The sequence below is a fragment of the Pygocentrus nattereri genome, chromosome 9 (assembly GCF_015220715.1).
Source record: "Pygocentrus nattereri isolate fPygNat1 chromosome 9, fPygNat1.pri, whole genome shotgun sequence".
NCBI classification, from domain to species: Eukaryota; Metazoa; Chordata; class Actinopteri; order Characiformes; family Serrasalmidae; genus Pygocentrus; species Pygocentrus nattereri.
Window position 1 is genome coordinate 25972619 of NC_051219.1, and position 18785 is coordinate 25991403.

The 18785-nt window shown below is 37.4% G+C and overlaps 1 protein-coding gene across 1 annotated transcript in view; it reads left to right on the plus strand.

Moving 5' to 3' along the window:
- Positions 1 to 18648, plus strand: part of col9a3 (collagen, type IX, alpha 3) — a 47461-nt gene extending 28813 nt beyond the window's left edge. The window contains exons 20-32 of the mRNA XM_017698184.2: positions 1864 to 1908; positions 2476 to 2529; positions 3910 to 3963; positions 6542 to 6595; positions 6714 to 6785; positions 10396 to 10431; positions 11259 to 11303; positions 11654 to 11686; positions 14682 to 14828; positions 15962 to 16016; positions 16136 to 16318; positions 16405 to 16482; positions 17432 to 18648. Of these exons, the coding sequence (XP_017553673.1) occupies positions 1864 to 1908; positions 2476 to 2529; positions 3910 to 3963; positions 6542 to 6595; positions 6714 to 6785; positions 10396 to 10431; positions 11259 to 11303; positions 11654 to 11686; positions 14682 to 14828; positions 15962 to 16016; positions 16136 to 16318; positions 16405 to 16482; positions 17432 to 17616 (1041 nt within the window). The 3' untranslated portion in view covers positions 17617 to 18648. The remainder of the gene's footprint in view (positions 1 to 1863; positions 1909 to 2475; positions 2530 to 3909; positions 3964 to 6541; positions 6596 to 6713; positions 6786 to 10395; positions 10432 to 11258; positions 11304 to 11653; positions 11687 to 14681; positions 14829 to 15961; positions 16017 to 16135; positions 16319 to 16404; positions 16483 to 17431) is intronic.
- Positions 18649 to 18785: the final 137 nt, after the last annotated feature.

The following is an 18785-nucleotide window of genomic DNA, read 5'->3' on the forward strand; positions in this document are numbered from 1 at the left end:
CACAATGACAGTTCTTTAAGGGTTCTTGAGTAAAGAAATATATATAGAACCATGAACACTCAAAGAAGCCCTTTGCATGATTAAAGATTTCTTTGCATCGTGAAAGTGTTCTTCAGATTGATCGAGATTGATGTGTTATAGATTTTTTGAAAAGGGTTCTATATAGCATAAAAAAGGGTTCTACTATTGTTATGATGTCAGGCTTGTTACAATAGAGGAACCATTTTTGGTGTTATATAAAACCCTTTTCATAATGGTTCTATATAAAACCATCTACAGCACATTCTCCATCAATCTGAGGAACAATTTCACCATGCAAAGAGCCATTTAATCATGGAAAGGGGTCTTTGAGTGTTTAAGGTTCTATTTAAAGAATTTTCTTTACAAAGAACCCTTGAAGAACCATAATTTTAAGTGTGTGTGTTACTATTCAAATTTCAAAGGTCTGACTGTATTTTAGTCCTTCTACTGAAGCTCGTGTTCAGGTGGCTCTCAGGTGGATCTGATCTGCTCATAAGGAGCTTTTGCACAATCTTGTGGAGTCCAGCTTGAACACATGCTGTCATTACAGCAAAAAGGAGGACACACTACCAAATACTAAGACATTTTGAAATTCATGGTGAAATTTCATATATTTTACTATTTAACTCATATTGTTATGTTGATAATATTGTTTGGAATTTTTTAAAAATTGATTAAATTATAAAGAAATGAAAAATAGAAGCATTTTCACTAGTGGCCTCGTAAGGTATTTTAGGTAAGAGTAAATAAGTAAATAGGACATATAGTGAAAGGAAGAAATCTACATATAAACAAACAAAAACACTACAGACATAAAAGAGAAATACATTTATTTAAAAGCTTGAAAAAAAGTAAAAACCAGTTATTTAAAATTGTCCAAATAAGACTGTAAATGGGACCAGATTCTTCTGAATGTTTCCGCATTATGGTCGTATGTTGATTTGACATCTTACTGGATGGAACATCAGACATCAACCACAATAACATTATTGTTGTTATTTTTCAGCAACATAAATGAGAATGTTAGTTAGTATTGCTGTACAGAGTTTAGAAGATGCACACAGTTTATGTTAATTATGTATTTTGTCCCAAGGCCAGAATGCAAGTGTAATAGTACCTACTTCAACAAAACACTTAAAACACTCATTAGACAGATTAGGAAATATGTTTTTTTTTAAGTCATTTTTTAAAAATATGAACATAAAGAGTCAAATCTCTTGAAACAGGTATAAGTGCCAACAGATCTGCAAAAAATAAATAAATAAGATAAATTCCAACCTACACAAACTTTTCATGGTAATGAAAATAGTAGGTAGTAGAAGGTAGTCACTTTTAATTGGGGCCTATAGGGGGCGCTATGATATTCTGCAGGATTAGGCACTTTGAAAATGAGGACATCCTGCTGTGTCATTCCCATTGGCTACTGGAAACAAAGCACTGAGCTCCTGCAAATAATTGCTAACCAAACCGAAAACCAATAAAAATGTATGTGATATTAATGAGGCTATTTAACCTAGTTTTGTTAAAACAACTGAAAGTTCACCATAAGATGCAAAATCTTCTTTTATATTCTAATCAATAAGCCTTCATATTTTCCCCTGAAGTCTCAAGAATCCAACACTATGACAAATGAGTGATTTCTGGCAGTCTTTTCAATAAAACATGCACAGCGGGGGCGCTGGTGTCCCCATGCGGTTCTTAGGGTTAACCTATGGTTTTTTTTCGACTAGTTGAGTTTGAGTAATTGTGACAGCTGTAATCAGACATTGCTTTGACACATTTTTTAATTTGGTGGTCATTCATGGTTTTTGTCTCATTTGAGTTACTGTATATATTTTTCAGGGTTTGCAAGGAAAAGCTGGTGCAAAAGGAGCCAAAGGAACACTTGTAAGTGACCATTTTTATCTACAGAAAGCTTAAAATACGCTGATATTAGCCAACATCAACAGCAGTGACGTTCGATGGAACTGAAATAGGCATATTGCAGTCCGGTAGACTCAGTAACAGAATATTTAATATTGCACATTTGAGCATAAAATATCTCACAACTTAAGATTCTTTTAGTGGTATTATCACAAATACAACACCCAGGAAAATAGAAATGTCACATAAAAAGAAGTATAGAATCACTACACAACTAAACTCTACTCTAAGTGCTGATTTTAATTGTATGTATTTTCACTAAATAATCCAAGCCCAACCTCTGAACGTGCCTGATTGGTTCCACCTGTGAATATTCAAACAGGTTTGGGAAAAATATGCAAATTTTCTTATTTGTACTTCCAAGCATTTTTAAGATACTACATTATGAAACACTGCTCCAGTATTCTCGATCTAAACTGTACCTCAGACTGTTCTGGAAAATGTGCTTATTTATATTTATATAATTCATTAATGAAGCTCTATTTGTTATAAATGATGTGTAATAGCATGTTTTACTCCTTCATCCATCAGGGTGATTCAGGAGAGATGGGAGAAGCAGGACCGTCCGGAGAGCCAGGTATTCCTGTATGTATCTGATTGGCTTCTGCAGACGAACTCAAAGCTGACCTTAGATAGGAACTGATGCACTGCAAATGTGGTTATGTTTACTGTTAAAGCCTGTTAGATTGCTGACCATCAAAGAAGAAGTGGGTATACTGTCCCAAATAACTCTTATTAGAAATAGTGACCCTACAAATAAAGTGTACACTCTTAAAAAGAGATGGTTCTTGAAGGGTTCTTCATTGAGGGGAATGGTTTGATTTGCTTAAAGGGTTCTTTGCATGGTGAAATAGTTCTTCAGATTGCTGGTGAATGCATTTGTACACTGTTCCATATAGAACCTTTTTGAAGTGGTTCTAGGTGCTTTATAGAACCATTTTCAAAAAGGTTCTACATAGTAACCTTTTCTGTATAGATTATAAAAATAATGAATGCCATTCTACACTCTACAGATGGTTCTTTAGTAAAGAAAATGGTTCTATATAGAACCATTAACACTCAGGGAACACTTTGCATGATTAAAGGGTTCTTTGCATTATGAAAGCATTCCTGGAGAGTGTGCCACAGATGGTTCTATATAGCACCAAAAAGGATTCTTCTATTGTTAGAAGCTTGACATTGTAACCATAGTTTTTCTATTTTCAAAAGGATTCTGTATAGAACCATCTACAGCACATTTCTCCATTATTCTGCATCAATCATGCAAAGGGTTCTTTGAGTACTATAGATCTATATAGAACAATTTTCTTTACTAAAGAACCATTGAAGAACCACCTTTTTTTAAGAGAAAATTAGGCCGGCTGGAAATGACAACAAAGTTGCCAACATGCTAACATTCATTATAGGAAAAATAACACTACACTCGACCCGTCGCCAGAGGTTTCAGGTATATTGATGGAATATATTTACATTAAAATGTGTATTATTTACAAATGGGAGGTGAACTGGATTTTTATCTTCATAGGTGAGCAACCAAGTCAATGTTTGTAGAACTGTTATCATGTTTAAATGCTGTGTGTGTGTGTGTGTGTGTGTCAGTTGAACAGGACTATTTTATATGAAGAAAGCTGCAGTCCGTTTTATTTTGGATAAAATATTTGGATTTCATAGAGGGGGTTCTCATTCCTCTCCTCATTACTCACCAGCAGCTCAACATTCACACAAAGATACAATGGAGTTCTTGTTCATCTGATTACAGAGTTACAGGGAAACTATGTTTTATTTGATTATATTAACTAGAAAGTCGGGATCAATGTCCATTCTGCTCATGGAATGGCCACTAGAGGGCCTGCAGAACAAGGCCACTGATTAATACTAAGCTGTTGATGGAAATAATCATACCTTTTTATGAGATTTTTGTTGAACAACAATTCACTCGGCTTTGTTCTCCGTTTCCTCCAACAGGGTGAGATTGGTATTCCAGGAGAGAGAGGTGAATCTGGACCACGAGGTGTGGCTGTAAGTACACCATAGCCAACCTTTCATAGAGTAGTAGCAGCCTCTTCTGGGAAGGCTTTACACTAGATGTTGGAACACTGTTGTGAAGATTTGATTGAGCATTAGTGAGGTCAGCTACTGATATTGGATGGTCAGTTCTGGATCACTCCAACTCATCCCAAAGATATTGATCGAAGCTCCATCACTCCAGAGAACGCAGTTCCACTGCTCCGCAGCCCAGTGCTGGGGGGATTAGGCCCATGCTTGGCATTTGGCATGATGACCGTAGGCTCATGTGCAGCTACTCCAGAGCATATTGGCCAATTTGATCTATTGGTCAGTGCTTTTCTATGGAGATTATACGAGCTGTTTCAGTTATGGGGCACTTTAGAGTGATTGAAGTCATAAAACATACTAACATATTAAAAATACTGCACAATTTATATTTTATTTATATTTAATTTGCCCCCCCCGCCTTTTCTCTTAAACTAAAAAAATAGAAATTGTGCCCTAAAAAAGATGCCATATTTTAAGTGTGTTCCCCGTGTCTTATTTTCAACATAATGTGTATGCATTGCATACAAATATAAACAAACAAAATGAAATGAGCAAACAAGTAAATAATATCACATATAGACAGAAAAAGCATGCAAAGCCAAAGTGTCACTTTCATGCAGGGCTTTTTCTGATCACATGGAGGTCCTCAAGGACATTTGGCTCACCAGTGGAGAACTTCAGCTTCAGTCTTTCACTCAGAGCCTGCCTGAAAGACGGAAATCATCCCATCATCTATTTTTAATGCAATCTATCTATCTATCGCTGACAGCAAGTGCAAAAAGTGCCCGTTCCTGAGCTTCTGAGAATTCTGAAATGACTTCAGCCCTCAGTATCAGTCCCGATCTCACACAGCATGCTGAATTGTTTATGATTGAGCTTCAGAGCTTAGATGAATCACAAGAAGTGAGAAAAACAGAATTATTCCTGCGGTTGTGCCAATGCTTATTTAGTCAAATAAAACAATAGATTGTGATTGCTCATGAGATGAGGATTACAAGGGTCAGGTGTTGCTAAGCAACACAAGGATGTAACCGTATCACCAGGAAACATCGAGAATTCCTGTTCAAGCATCCCATCTCACAGATACATGAGTGCACTGCAAAAGAAATGGGATGTCTCAGAGAGGATTCGAGTGAATCAGCAGATTAAGCAGTGAGGATTATGGCTAATTACTGATAGGTTCCTGTGCATTTGATATCTTTCATTAGTTTCAGCAGCAGCAAGTGATCATTTATTGATTGAGAATCATGGGTCATCTTGTTAAAGGCATGATATGTCATAACATGACATAAACAGGCACATACAGTGTGAATTATCATGCAGTACATAGTACAAAATGCCAAATACTATATCAAATGTATGTCCAATAACCTTTATTCCTTTATTACCTGTATTACTATTCAATATTAGGTATACAATATGGAATTGCTCTCTTAAAGGGGAATCCCACCAATTTTTTTAAAAATTTCAGATTGATTCAGTACTTGCAATTCAGCGATAGTTCAGACATCTTTACAGTGGTGGTGATAGGAACCAGGGGTCACCATGACTACAACACAAATATAGCCATTTTATTTACTATCCAAAACCACCAGTGAACCTACATGAGTCTTCTGAGTTTTACATGGAAGGCTGATGATGGTAAAATAGTTAGAATCTAAAAAAATAATTCTTCTTCAGGGACTATTCTGCCTCACAACACCCTACATGTACCCCTGTCAACAATGTCTCAGACAACAGGCAGCATATATCTCAACATATCATGTAATTTTTAGAGGTGGACGTTTGGTTCCTATCAATACCACTGTGAACAATTCTGATTTAGCAACTTTCTCTAGAACTGAGCATTTCACACCAAACCACTCTGAATGACTCTGTTTACATCTTAACCACTTAATTATGTAGAATGTTTTGAAAAATCAGTAAAATTCCCCTTTAACCCTGTAAACTAAAGGCTGATTATTATTTAGCTACAAAATCTTAAGGGACCAATTCAGCCAAATATGTTAGTGTTGCTAAAAATGAAGGAAAGTTATTAGCCACCTATTTGCATTATGAAAACCAAAGGAGACTAATAGCTCTGTTAACCAGATAAGCCTGGTTCAGTCAAGCTATTCCTTTAAAATATAGGATTAGATTATATTAGATCATATTAGATAATCATATGAACTATGATTCATTTTTCACTAACTTAAAATGCGTTACTCAGTGTATTCTATGAATTGTTTGCTGACTACTATGAATTATTCTGTAACCACTATGAGTTATAATTATCTACTATGAATTGTCCGGTAGCTATTATTAATTATTTGGTAACTACTATGAAAGTAATGTGTAAATTCTGTAGTTGTAAGAGTGAGACATTAAAGTATGGGCCAAATACCCTTATAGTTTAAGGGCATAACAATAATTAAACTAATAAAATGAAGTTATTCTAATGAAAGTGGACAAGATAATAGTATAGAATGGATGTGATGTGGTGAAGTAAATCCTGCAGTGCTCCTAACACCAGATTCACTTTCATTTTCTATCATTTTTTCAGGGCGCCATTGGACTGACTGGATATCCTGGACCTCAGGGTGTCAAAGGATTCCAGGTAGGCATCCAAATCCATAGCAGCTAACCTTTCACCCATGTATCAGTTGTAACCATTTTAGTTACTCCATTACACTAAACGATTAAAGGTGATGAAGAATCTGTGCTGTCATTAACAGGGCATTAAAGGTGCTATTGGTGACCCCGGCTTGCCAGGACCAACTGGACTCAGGGGTGGTTTTGGTGAGAGGGTAAGTGAGGAAGGCTGCTGATTCTTAATGAACATTAGAAGCTGCAATAAAAAGAACAACCAACAAACCCCAACAAACTCAAAACTCTGACTGTTGAGCTGCAGCTGCATTTCTAGAACATATTCATTCATTCACCCTGTTCAAGAATACTCTCACCCATTCACGCTGTTCTACAGTGTTATCACCCATCCATACTGTTCTAGAATGATCTCCCCTTGATCACGCTGTTCTAGAATGATCTCACCCGTTCACACTGCTCTAGAATGCTTTCAACCATTTATACTGTTCTAGAATGCTTTCACTCATACTCAATATTCTAGATATTTCATTCATTCATTGCTGTTCGTTTATTGCTGTTCAGTGTTCTAGAATGTTCTCACCCATTCACACCCATACAATGTTTTCACCCATTTACACTGTTATAGGATGATCTCTCCTTAACCACTGTTCTAGAATGTATCCATCCATTAATGCTGTTCTAGATTGCTTTCACCCATACTCACTATTCTAGACTTTTCGCCCAGTCCTGCTGTTCTAGAATGATCTCCCCTTGATCATGCTGTTCTAGAATGATCTCACTCATTCACATTGTTCTAGAATGTTCTCACCCATTCACACCCATACAATGTTTTCACCCATTTACACTGTTATAGGATGATCTCTCCTTAACCACTGTTCTAGAATGTATCCATCCATTAATGCTGTTCTAGATTGCTTTCACCCATACTCACTATTCTAGACTTTTCGCCCAGTCCTGCTGTTCTAGAATGATCTCCCCTTGATCATGCTGTTCTAGAATGATCTCACTCATTCACATTGTTCTAGAATGTTCTCACCCATTCCACACTGGTTTATTTGGTTTATCAGTTCTTTTGACTGTTGGTCTTTGGGCCAATGTGCTCTGCACTGAGGTGATCTTCTACAATGCAAGCCTTTTAGAAATATGCAGAAGGTGTGCTTGTAAAATTGAATCATAATCTATAATTTATGTATTTATGCTGTTGGAAAGTTTCTTTACTCATCACTGCTTACTGTGTCCATATGTGCCAAGATGTTCACTGAGTTTTAGCCCTAAATCAGTTTATTCATCTATCCTGTGCTCCATGTGAAATAACACAAGCAGTTGTTTTCTAATGAAGCCATTTCATCAGATTAGAACTATAGTTTTAGCCAAAGTTGCAGCTGCAGAGAAATAACTGCTTAAGGACTAAGTCACTTTACAGTCGTCATGGATGAGAAATAATATGCTCCTCTGCTGTACTGTGTTTGTAGGGTCTCTAAACTAGCTGATCATTTTCTTTCAGTTATAGCTGTGAGGGGAGATGAAATATTATTGGTTAATATGATTTGGTGACCATGGAGACGCATGGTGACGTCATTGAAAATGTTTTGTAGTCAGGCAAAACTCATATTTTGATGGAATATTACAAGAAAACAAAAATCTTGTCAAAAGTCTTTTTGATGATTTGATGAATAGTGCTTAATATGACTGGGGACATGAACTATGACCGCAATGACCGATACAGCAGGCTAATTACTCTAAACAGCCACTTTCTTGTAAATGTCTTTGTAAAGCTGGTGTAAGGGAATTAATAGCAGCATGCAAAAAAACACTGGCGATTAGTTGTTGTATAGTGTTGCTGTCTAAGGAAAAATAAGCATCTCTAAAATGGTAACTTTACAGGAGAGGGCAAAAAATCATTCTTAACTTTCAATGTAAGTTAATGTAAAGAGATTTTATATAAAGAAATTTTGGAGCATTTCTGTTGGTTCGATCATGATAAAATTTTCAGACAGCGTAAAGAACAGCTGCGGAACTAAAAACTGGAAAAACAGAGATGACGCCACATCATCTGAGCACAAACAGAAAAAGTAAAGCCACAAATACTGACTGGGAGGCTCCTAACGCTAACAACAGACTGAGGAACCTCGTAATCAACGTCCATGGTACCATTTTCCAATAATCTTCCTTCACCAGTGCAGGTAATATAACATCACAGAGAAGCCTGAATAAACCAGAGAAGGAGCGTGTGTTTCTTTAAGGGAGATGGTTCCTCAAGGGTTCTTTAGTAAAGAAGAGTTCTGCATAAGTAAATGGCTCTTTGCCTGGTGAAATGGTTCTTCAGATTTATGGGGAATGTGTTGTATATGGTTCTATATAGCACTAAAAAGGGTTCTTCTGCTTTAACAAGCTGATATCATAACAATAGCAGAACCCTTTTTGATACTATATAGAACCCTTTGTAGCTATGGTTCCATATAAAACCATCTACAGTACATTCTCTGTCAATCCATGGAACACTTTCATGATGCAAAGAACCCTTTGTTAGGTGAGTGTTAATGGTCTTATATAGAACCATTTTTTATATAAAAAAAAAACCAGAAGAACCGTCTTTTTAAAAGTTTAACTGTTATTGGTAAGGTCCGTCAGTTTTTAGTGTAGGTTTAGAAATTCTGTTTAGAGTATCAACAAAATGGTTAAAGCTTAGTGGGTGAAGTACCCCAAAGGCTAATCACTTGAAAATGATGGTTCTTCAAGGGTTCTTTAGAAAAGAAAATGGTTCTAAATAGAATCATGAACACTGAAATAACCCTTTCCATTTTTAAAGGGTTCTCTGCATCATGAAAGACGTCTTCATATTGATGGAGAATGTGCTTTAGATGGTTCTATAGAGCACCTAAAGGGTTCTTCTGTTGTTATGATGTCAGGCTTGTTACAATAGAAGAGCCCTTTTGGTGCTCTATAGAACCTTTTTCAACTACAGCACATTCTCCATCAATCTTTCATGATGCAAAGAGCCTTAATCATGCAAAGGGTTCTTTCAGTGTTCATGGTTCTATATAGAAGCATTTTCTTTACTAAAGACCCCTTTTTTAAAGTGTGTAGTGTTACTGTAGCCTATTATTATTATGCTATTAATAATAGTATTTTTTGTTGTAACCACTCTACCACAATGATTTACGTCCTTGATCATGTTTTATGAGGAAAGGCGTTCTGTGTGTGGCTTTGTCAGCTTATCAAGCAGGACCATTAGCGGAAATGAAAAATCATGCCGCCTTGGGCTACTACATTTAAAACGTCTAACTGAATTGTCAATCGCTATAGATGGAAACTATTAGCGACAACACTAACGTCAGTCGGCTCAAGCCTAGTGCATGACAGGCATTCGAAAAACACAATTCAACTGTAAAAGGCATACATCTGTATTTTATTCTTATTGCGATAAGCATAAATAAGAAACTGGCTCAGATGTGTTCAGTCTGGTTCCTTCATTTCAAAACAAAAACACCAGAAAGGCCCACCAGCGGCGAGCAGAGGGATCCTGCAGAGCAGAATGGGCGAAGAAGACGTGCAAAAAGAGCAAACACATGCTCCAGCAGAGGAAGGCACCTTTCCTCCCGTCAGGGCCAACCTTAGCAGAGTTTTCACAAAAAAAAACAAAGCCTGCCACTGTTCAGGCAGCTGGAGCAGAACAAAGCCTGTCTTTATACCGCCAGCACCCGCACAGCGACCTCTCACAGTCTACCTATCCACTGCACCAACCACTGATTCACTATTCACTATTAATTCATCTCTCTCTCTCTCTGTGACTCTATCACTCTCTCACAGGGTCCAGTAGGAGCTTCAGGATCTAAAGGAGACATGGTGAGATTTACTTTTCAAATTCTCTTAAAAATAAACGGCTCTTAGATTGCATGTATAGTTCTAGGAGAAATCTTTGCTATACACCACTAAAATGTGGCCACAGAAAGTTTGAGTGACACTACAGAAGAACCACTTTCATTTCTATAAAGAGAGTTGTGAGTATGAAGAATATTCTTAAGATTTAAGGAATCTCATCATGATGTGAAAGTTACAGATTTTTTCATTATGTGGACTTTAAAAATGGCTCTTCACACTCACACATCCATTTCTTGAAATAAGCATCCACTGAAAGGTTTCAGAGGTGGTTCTTCTGTGGCCTTGCACGAGGAACCTTTTCTGCAACTGTTAAGGTTTAAGACCGTCAGTGGCCCCAAAAAAGTATTTGGATATTAGTGCCATGCGTAAAATGTTGGGAAACAAAACGTCAAACCAAATGCCAATCATTTTAAACAGACCATTCGAAGACTGTCATTTTCTTTCTGGTAGTCTTTCAAAAGGCAGCTGGTGAGTTTCAGATTGTTATTGTTTGACCAGTTTTGGCAGGTTTGCATCCAAAATACCTTTACACATTTCTGAGTTCATGATCCCATCAGTGAACTCAAGCTCAGAGACAGCACTGTAAGAAAAACACTACCAGACTCTGAGGTTTCCACTGTGCTTTACAGAACCCTCAGTACAGTCTGGTTGGCCAGTGGTTAAGTGCTTAAAGTACCCAGTTACCTTTTGGTATCACAACATGTAAAGGTCAATAAATAAATAAACATTTAAAACCCATTTTAGAAAAAATTGTCCAAACCTTGGGCAGCTGACATTTTGTCTTGTTATAGGGTATTGCTGGAAGTGATGGCTTACCAGGAGAAAATGGAGAAACGGTATGTAAACAAACTTTTTTGTATCAGAAATCTTTAAGAGGTTAACAAGGTTTCTTACATAAGAGTAATGGATGGCAATATTATGTGGTGAATGTAAGTAAAGTGTATAGTTTATTGTTATGTTAGTGTATAGTTTATTGATATGTTATCACAATCAGAAACCCTTTATGAAATGTGTTTTTTTGTTCTTTCTTTTTTTCTTATTAAATCGATAATTTAAAACGGTTTCGATTTTTAAAAATGAATTGAAAAATTGTTTTCAGGAAGTTCACACATTACATATTCTTACATTTTTCTTATCTACTCTTATACAAGCAAAACAAAAAATATTGTTTATTTCTTCCTTTTAGGGTCCGTTTGGTCCTCCTGGCCAAAAAGGAGAGGTGAGAATGAATTTAGACACTGATTAGTAATGTGCCATTGCAGTGAAATAAAAGTGCGTAGATTTTACTTCATTCAGCTGGTTTTATCAGTTCCACATGAACAAAATATATTGCATCAACAGTTACTGCCAGGAGTAAAGTGACAGAGAATTTTATAAAAGTAGAAATTATGAGCACATTTGAATTGAGTAAAGTCAATGCAGCGCTTTCTTCAGTGTGCCAAACACAAGGTGCGTTGGAAATGACTTGGTGTAATTCTCAGAAAGGTTAACTCGTTACCCCCTGTGAGCTAATTAAAACACACCACTGTTCGAAGGTCCATTATGGAGGCTGCTCAGTATGAGCTGATCAATAATGTCCACTATTTATCAGCTGCTCAACAAACAAACTGTCATTTAGTTTGCTGCTTTCCAAAGCTTCTCTGGCCCTGGCCTTTATAATCAGTGATGTTTGCAGAGACAGATTGTCAAAATGATTTTATTTAGCGATGCACCGAAATGAAATTCTTGGCCAAAACCAAGACAAAATGCCTACGGAAAAAGCTGACAATAAAACAACGCCTACAGTAACAAATGAACTAGCGTCCTCAGCAACAGAGAAGAGATTGGTCCTCTGAGGTAATGAATTCCATTATGTTTTTGTTATTCTTTGCACTTTGGTAGTCGTTTGTGAATTTCTTCATCACTTCATAAAATGAGTGTACAGATGGCATCTGTTTTGGCATCTGTGTTGGGGTCTGTTTGCAGAGACCTTTTGCAGGAACTTTTCTTTCTGCTTCCGCTTTACTGTATTCTGGATATTGAGTCGCGTTTTCAAGTGGACACCAGAGAACTTGCCGTCCTCATACTATACTGCTTCAGACTATGCTGCAGTCTCAGGGCCTTGTGCACGAAACAATCAGTGGACCAGTTGGTACTGAAGCATGACTGACTGTAATGTTTTTAATGTTTTATAAATTCTAGCAGTGTCTGACAGTCACTGACACCGACTAAGCCAAAGTTGGCAGTGTGTGTATATATATATATACTCTTATTTAAGTGAACACAAAACACATTCTGCTCAAGGGTCACGTCTTCTCTCAGACTGAAGGGAGCCCTCCTCCGTTGACAGTCAGAAACTCTGGTTCCTCGACGCCCCATGGTTGTAAAAATATGGAGCTTTGAAATGTGTGTATAAATATACATATATACATATATATATATATACATATACATATATATATATATATATATATATATATATATATATATATATATATATATATATATATATATATATATATAGTGTATACACACATAGACACACATATATTCTTTTGATCCATTCATCATGAAATTTACACACACAGCAATGGGTACTTTCAAACAAAAAAAAAAAAGACAAAAATGGAGATTCAAGGTTTTGTTCCCGTAGCAGCGATATATAAATGAAAGTTTGGAATATGTGTATATATAATGAAAAGTTGATCAATAAGAAGCTAACTTCAGTCTTGTAGGAACTCAATAAGAAAAAACACTTAGCACCATTTTTGCCGGGTCTGTGGAGTGTTGGAAAGCAGTATTGACACAGGGCTTTATCAGCATATTTTTAGTTTTCACTGTTTTGCACAACTGAGCGTGCTGAGGGAGAAGCGGCTTAGAAAATGTGTGTGTGAGTGTGCGTGTGTGTATTTTGCACAAAAACCATATTTCGGATATATTTTGGTTGTTAAAAATGTCTCTTATAAGGGAAACTACAATAATCATAATTTTTAAATGAAAAAGTTTTACTTCAGCATCTAAAATGGTTTTACCTGAATTTATGTACAGTCCCAATCAAAATTCAGTGGGTTTTCTTCATTTTATTACTGTCCACTTTGTACATTAACACTGAAGACATCAAACTATGAAGCAACACATGGATTTTTTTTGCTTTGATGGCATCTTTGCACACTCTTGGCATTCCCTCAGTCTGTTTCGTGAGGTAGTCACCTGGAATGGTTTTAATTAACAGAGCTAATCTGTGGAACTGCTTGCCTTCTTAATGTGTTTGAGACCCTCAGTCGTGTTGTGCAGAGGTAGGGTTGAAACACAGTTCTATACAGTGAACAGCCCTATTCGAGTACTTTCCTAATCCACATTATGGCAAGAAATACGTAACTAAGTAAAGAGAAATAACAGTTATTCTACAATGCAGAAAATAATTAAAGAAAAAACATTGAATGAAATTTGACTGGTACTGTGTGTGTATGTACATATATATATATATATATATATATATATATATATATATATATATATATATATATATATATATATATATATATGTGGCCATATCACCCATAACTAGTTGCAGTGTCAAATCTGTCCTTAACCTTCTTTTTCAACTACACTTGACCTCACTCTCTGATCTCTTGTCTAGAAACCTTCTCCTTTTCATGCACACATAAGCACTGCAGCTGCACCAAATTGCTCCTTATGAACCGTTTCTGAAAGATTGAAGAGCACATTCCAGGTTAAACTGGATTAATTGTCTTAATGGATGCCTTCTTAAGCTTTTGTAATATGATTTCTCCAGGGCACAAGTGAGGGAGAGAGAGAGAGAGAGAGAGAGAGGCTGCAAAACTCTCACAGCCCAATTAATGTAATTACCAAGTCTGCTCTGATGTTCCTGACGCAAGCTCACTAGCCTGGTCCCATTCCACCGTTATTGTTCCTCTAATTAGCCAGGGAAGAAAAGGACACACTCTCTTTTTGCAGCAGAAACTGTGATTCTACTTTTGTTGCATGATTATGAAAGCTTTGTTAGATGGACTTGAAAACAAGGGTTCATATACACTGCCTTTCAAAAGTTTGAATTCACTTGTCATATTATTGTTATTTTATTCAGTACCATAAAATGTGAATTGATCTTATAAATTAGCCACCTGAAGATGTTTGATGATGCATTCAATACGTTCTTTCAGAACAAGAACTAAAATGATAATACACTGTATTTACTTTATTATTGTTTGCAGCCTGGGCAGCATGGTGAGCTGGGGCCTAAAGGAGTAACTGGACCTCAGGGAGAAATTGGAGCCAGTGGACTTCCTGGAAAACCAGGTCTGATGGGACTCCAAGGAGAACCGGGTCTTCCTGGCGTTGCCGGAAAAACTGGTGTTCCTGTGAGTAACTAGTGGACAGTTTGGAAAGTCCAACCTTTCCAAAGCCAAAATGTTTTGAATGATCTTTAGCTTAAGGCCATACTTCACACAAAGTAGATGCTGTGAGCTACAGACAGGGATTCGTGCTTTGCTGCATTAAAAAATGTGTCATGACAAAATTCATAATGCAATGCAAAGGACACTATAGCAACAGCCTAGCCTGACTAAACTAAACCACCACAGTAGATGAGGTGGTGAGTCTCACGCATATACGATACGTTATTACCTTTTCATTTCAACAGAACAGGCAGCTCACACTCCTCTACCGTCCATGATTAGCTGATTTGGCCTCTGTTGCCCCCTTTGAGTACCAAGTGTTTTAACCGCCTCAGTAACGTAAGAATGCACTGTGAGTTTGTGTAGAAGGGCTGTGTGTTTGCAATGTGTTGTCACTCACGTTTGTGTATATGCATTGAGTATGTTGGTCTTCAGAGAAAATATTTGACATTAAAGATGTTTAAAATTTAAGACAGAATATTATTTGATAACTTTGTCTCTGTCAAGTAGTCTATCGATCATGGCGTACTGTGGACAGCATAAGATACCTTTTTAGTAGTCTTCTGAAATTAGGATGTTTAAGTACAATTAGTCATTTAGCAGATGCTTGTAAGTCACTCTTTTATATACATAGTGACTTACAAAATGTGCAAACCGTTGTAGCTGAAGTGATGCAAAGTACCTGGAAATACTGCAAAAACCTGTAACCAAGAAACAAGTTCCATACCATTGTTTGGTCAAGTTAGATACAAAGATTAAACAGATGCAGAGGAGAATGAATGAAGTACATTTTTAAAATAAAGTTTGTGAACAATTAAACACAGGTTAAGGAGAAATGACACTGCGTTTGAAAAATGAAGTGTGATTGAGTGTAATAAGATGGAAACCAAGGAAACTGCCTGAAGAGGTGAGTCTTCAGACCACAGTGGAAAGAGCTGAGTGACTTTGACTGCAACAACACAGAAGTGGGGGGAACATTTGTGAAAATAATATGATTTAAGAAGAAAAATGTTTTTAAGAATGTATTTCTGAATTGTGGCCACTTGTAGATTTGTATTGGAATTTTCTTTCTCTCTGTCTCTCCCCCTTTCCCTTAGGGAATACTGGCAAGTGAACAACATATAAGAGAACTGTGTGGACCAATGATTGATGGTGAGAATCTCATGGATTTAAATGATTCATTATGAAATGCTGTGTAATACCAGTAGTGTGTGCTGCTTCAGCCTGTCCTGTTTTAAAGATCAAATGCTGTCTGTTCTACCCGATCTCAGACCAAATTGCACAGCTGGCTGCCAATCTAAGAAGGCCTCTGGCTCCTGGAGCAGTTGGACGGCCAGGCCCGGCTGGGGCTCCTGGAAAGGCAGGAGAAGCTGGGTCCATTGGCCACCCTGGAGCCCGTGGTCCTCCAGGCTACAGAGGACTTCCTGGAGATCTGGGTGATCCTGGTCCCAGAGGTAAGAGATACTGGCAGTGTCTGCCAATGTACCAAGCTACAGTTATCAGACAGTGTGTATAAACATCTCTGAACAAATTCCTGTAGGTGATGTTGGTGAACCAGGTGACAAGGGCTCTACTGGAAAGGCTATTGAGGGGCCAGTCGGAGACCAAGGAGAACCAGGTATGTTTTAATTAATAAATTAACTAAGTGACCCTTATTAGTCCCACATCAGGGAAACTTGACCTCCACATTTTTACGCATCCGTGCAGTGAAACACCACATACACACTAGTGAAAGCACACACACTAGGGGGCAGCGAGCACACTTGCCTGGAGCGCTGGGCAGCCCTATCCACGGTGCCTGGGGAGCAGTTGAGGGTTAGGTGCCATGCTCAAGGGCATTTCAGTCACTTACTGTCAGCTCAGGGGAACCGGTGACCTTCCAGTCACAAGACTGGTCCCCTAACCTCCAGCCTGTGACTGCCCTATTGTGCTGTACTGGAGCTGGATTACCTTTACCTGGAGAGGTTCCAACACGTGATCATTGTTCAGTGTTTTTAATCCAGTAGAAATCTAGATTTAGACAGTTTGTGATAACTGTGGAGTGATCTTCATTCAGTATGAATTTGTTCTGTAGTTTTTACAGTCAGACAGTAATAATTTCTGGACTTGGCTGAAGATGGAGCCCCTGTTGTAATAGTATTCCTCTTCCAATCTAAAGGAATAACAAAATGTGCATCCATGCAGCATGTTATCATCACTGGCGTGAATATGCAGGTTACAACCATTAAATACAGACTATATCTGTGGGAATTTGGTTTAGGAAACTAAACTACGCTGAACCAGTTAGTCAGTCATACATATCCACAACCTGGTAAAAGTAATTAAGCTCCAGTAGTACTTTTGCCCCATGAAAAGACTGTGGCATGTGGCCGTTCATGTCAAGACTTCCTGAATAGTTGACTTTTTCCAGAAATATTCAGTGCATTCAGTAAATGTAGGCAGCACTCTTCTAAACCAAAGATGAATACAGTAGACAATAATTTTCCTTTAAAAAGTGTAATTTGCTGATCTTAACGTAATTCATAGTACTTCAGGAGGGTCTCATTCACTCACCCTTTATCTGCTAGGTCTCCAAGGAGTACGTGGCATTGTTAAAGATGGACGTGATGGTGCACCTGGAGATCCAGGTGAGCCAGGAGAACATGGCAGGCCGGGCAGGACAGGGCACCAGGGACCCCCAGGAATCTGCGATACAACAGCCTGCCAGGGCGCTGCAGTCCACGGGAAGTCCTCCAATCCCAAGAATCATTAAAAAAAAAAAAGACGGCTTCCTCTTTAAAAACACAGTTGCACCCCAAGGAGAGAAGAACAAGAAAGAAATCAAGGGGAATACGATGAACCACAGAATTCCCTTTTAAAATTTTTGGGGGTAAGAAAAAAGTAAATGAGAAATATCAGTGGATGTGAGAAATCAAAAGATGATGGAACATCAACAGTGTTTTAAGAACTATGCAATTGTTGGGATGAGCAGGAACGAGTGAGCTGAAAGACTTCAAGCCAAGACTTCATCAAAGTCAAATCAAAAGAGTAAGGCAGTACGAAAAGAACAAACAAGTACCATTATGTGTAGATGTGTGTAAAAAAGTAAAAAGACTAAAATTTGCTTACTGAAATGGTGAAAACTGGCCAGTCAAATCCATATCCTTTGTACATGTGTGTGTAAAAACGGTTTCTTACTTCTTACTGTCCTCAATGGCCATTCTAGCTTAAAGTCCTTTTGTTCGGACTCCTGTATAGCAACAACTGTGATTGTCTTGACAGCATAACAAAAGAAAAATGAGGCTCAGCTGTGAGATGCCTCATGCGTCATGGTCCTTTCTGCCAGAAAGAGAGGATTTTGTACCTCAAAAATCTGCCAAAAATCATACAAAGCAACCTGGGAGCATCACTCAGTATAATAAGGTATGAAAATGTGTTGAAATGTTTTGTATATTACTGCACCAATAGTATTTTCCAAGTTGTGTTTTTTTATGCAAATTGTCAACATCTTTTTATTCGGTCATTTTTTACTTTCTTGAATGTGTTTGATGACCGATCCCAACTTGACAAAAAAATAAAATAATAAAAGAAAACTGAAAGCATCCTTTCAGATGCTTGAAGGACTGTTACTGTACAATAACTCATCTGTAATTTCCACCACATCCTCTGTGTACTGGTGCTGTAACTATTAAATATACATGACCTTAAATACTATTTATTATTTGTGGGTGACTGTTGTATGTACAGTGAGACGCTACAGCACCGTGTTGTAAGAAATATTGAATAAAGCCACTTTTCAGTGAAATGTTATTCCTCTTTTAGACATCAAGTCAATTAGCCATTCACCTAAAATGTTTATGTATATAATACGTAAGCATTTATTCAAACCAGCCAACATAGCAGAAATTATGCATACAGAAATACACAATCGGTAAACTATGC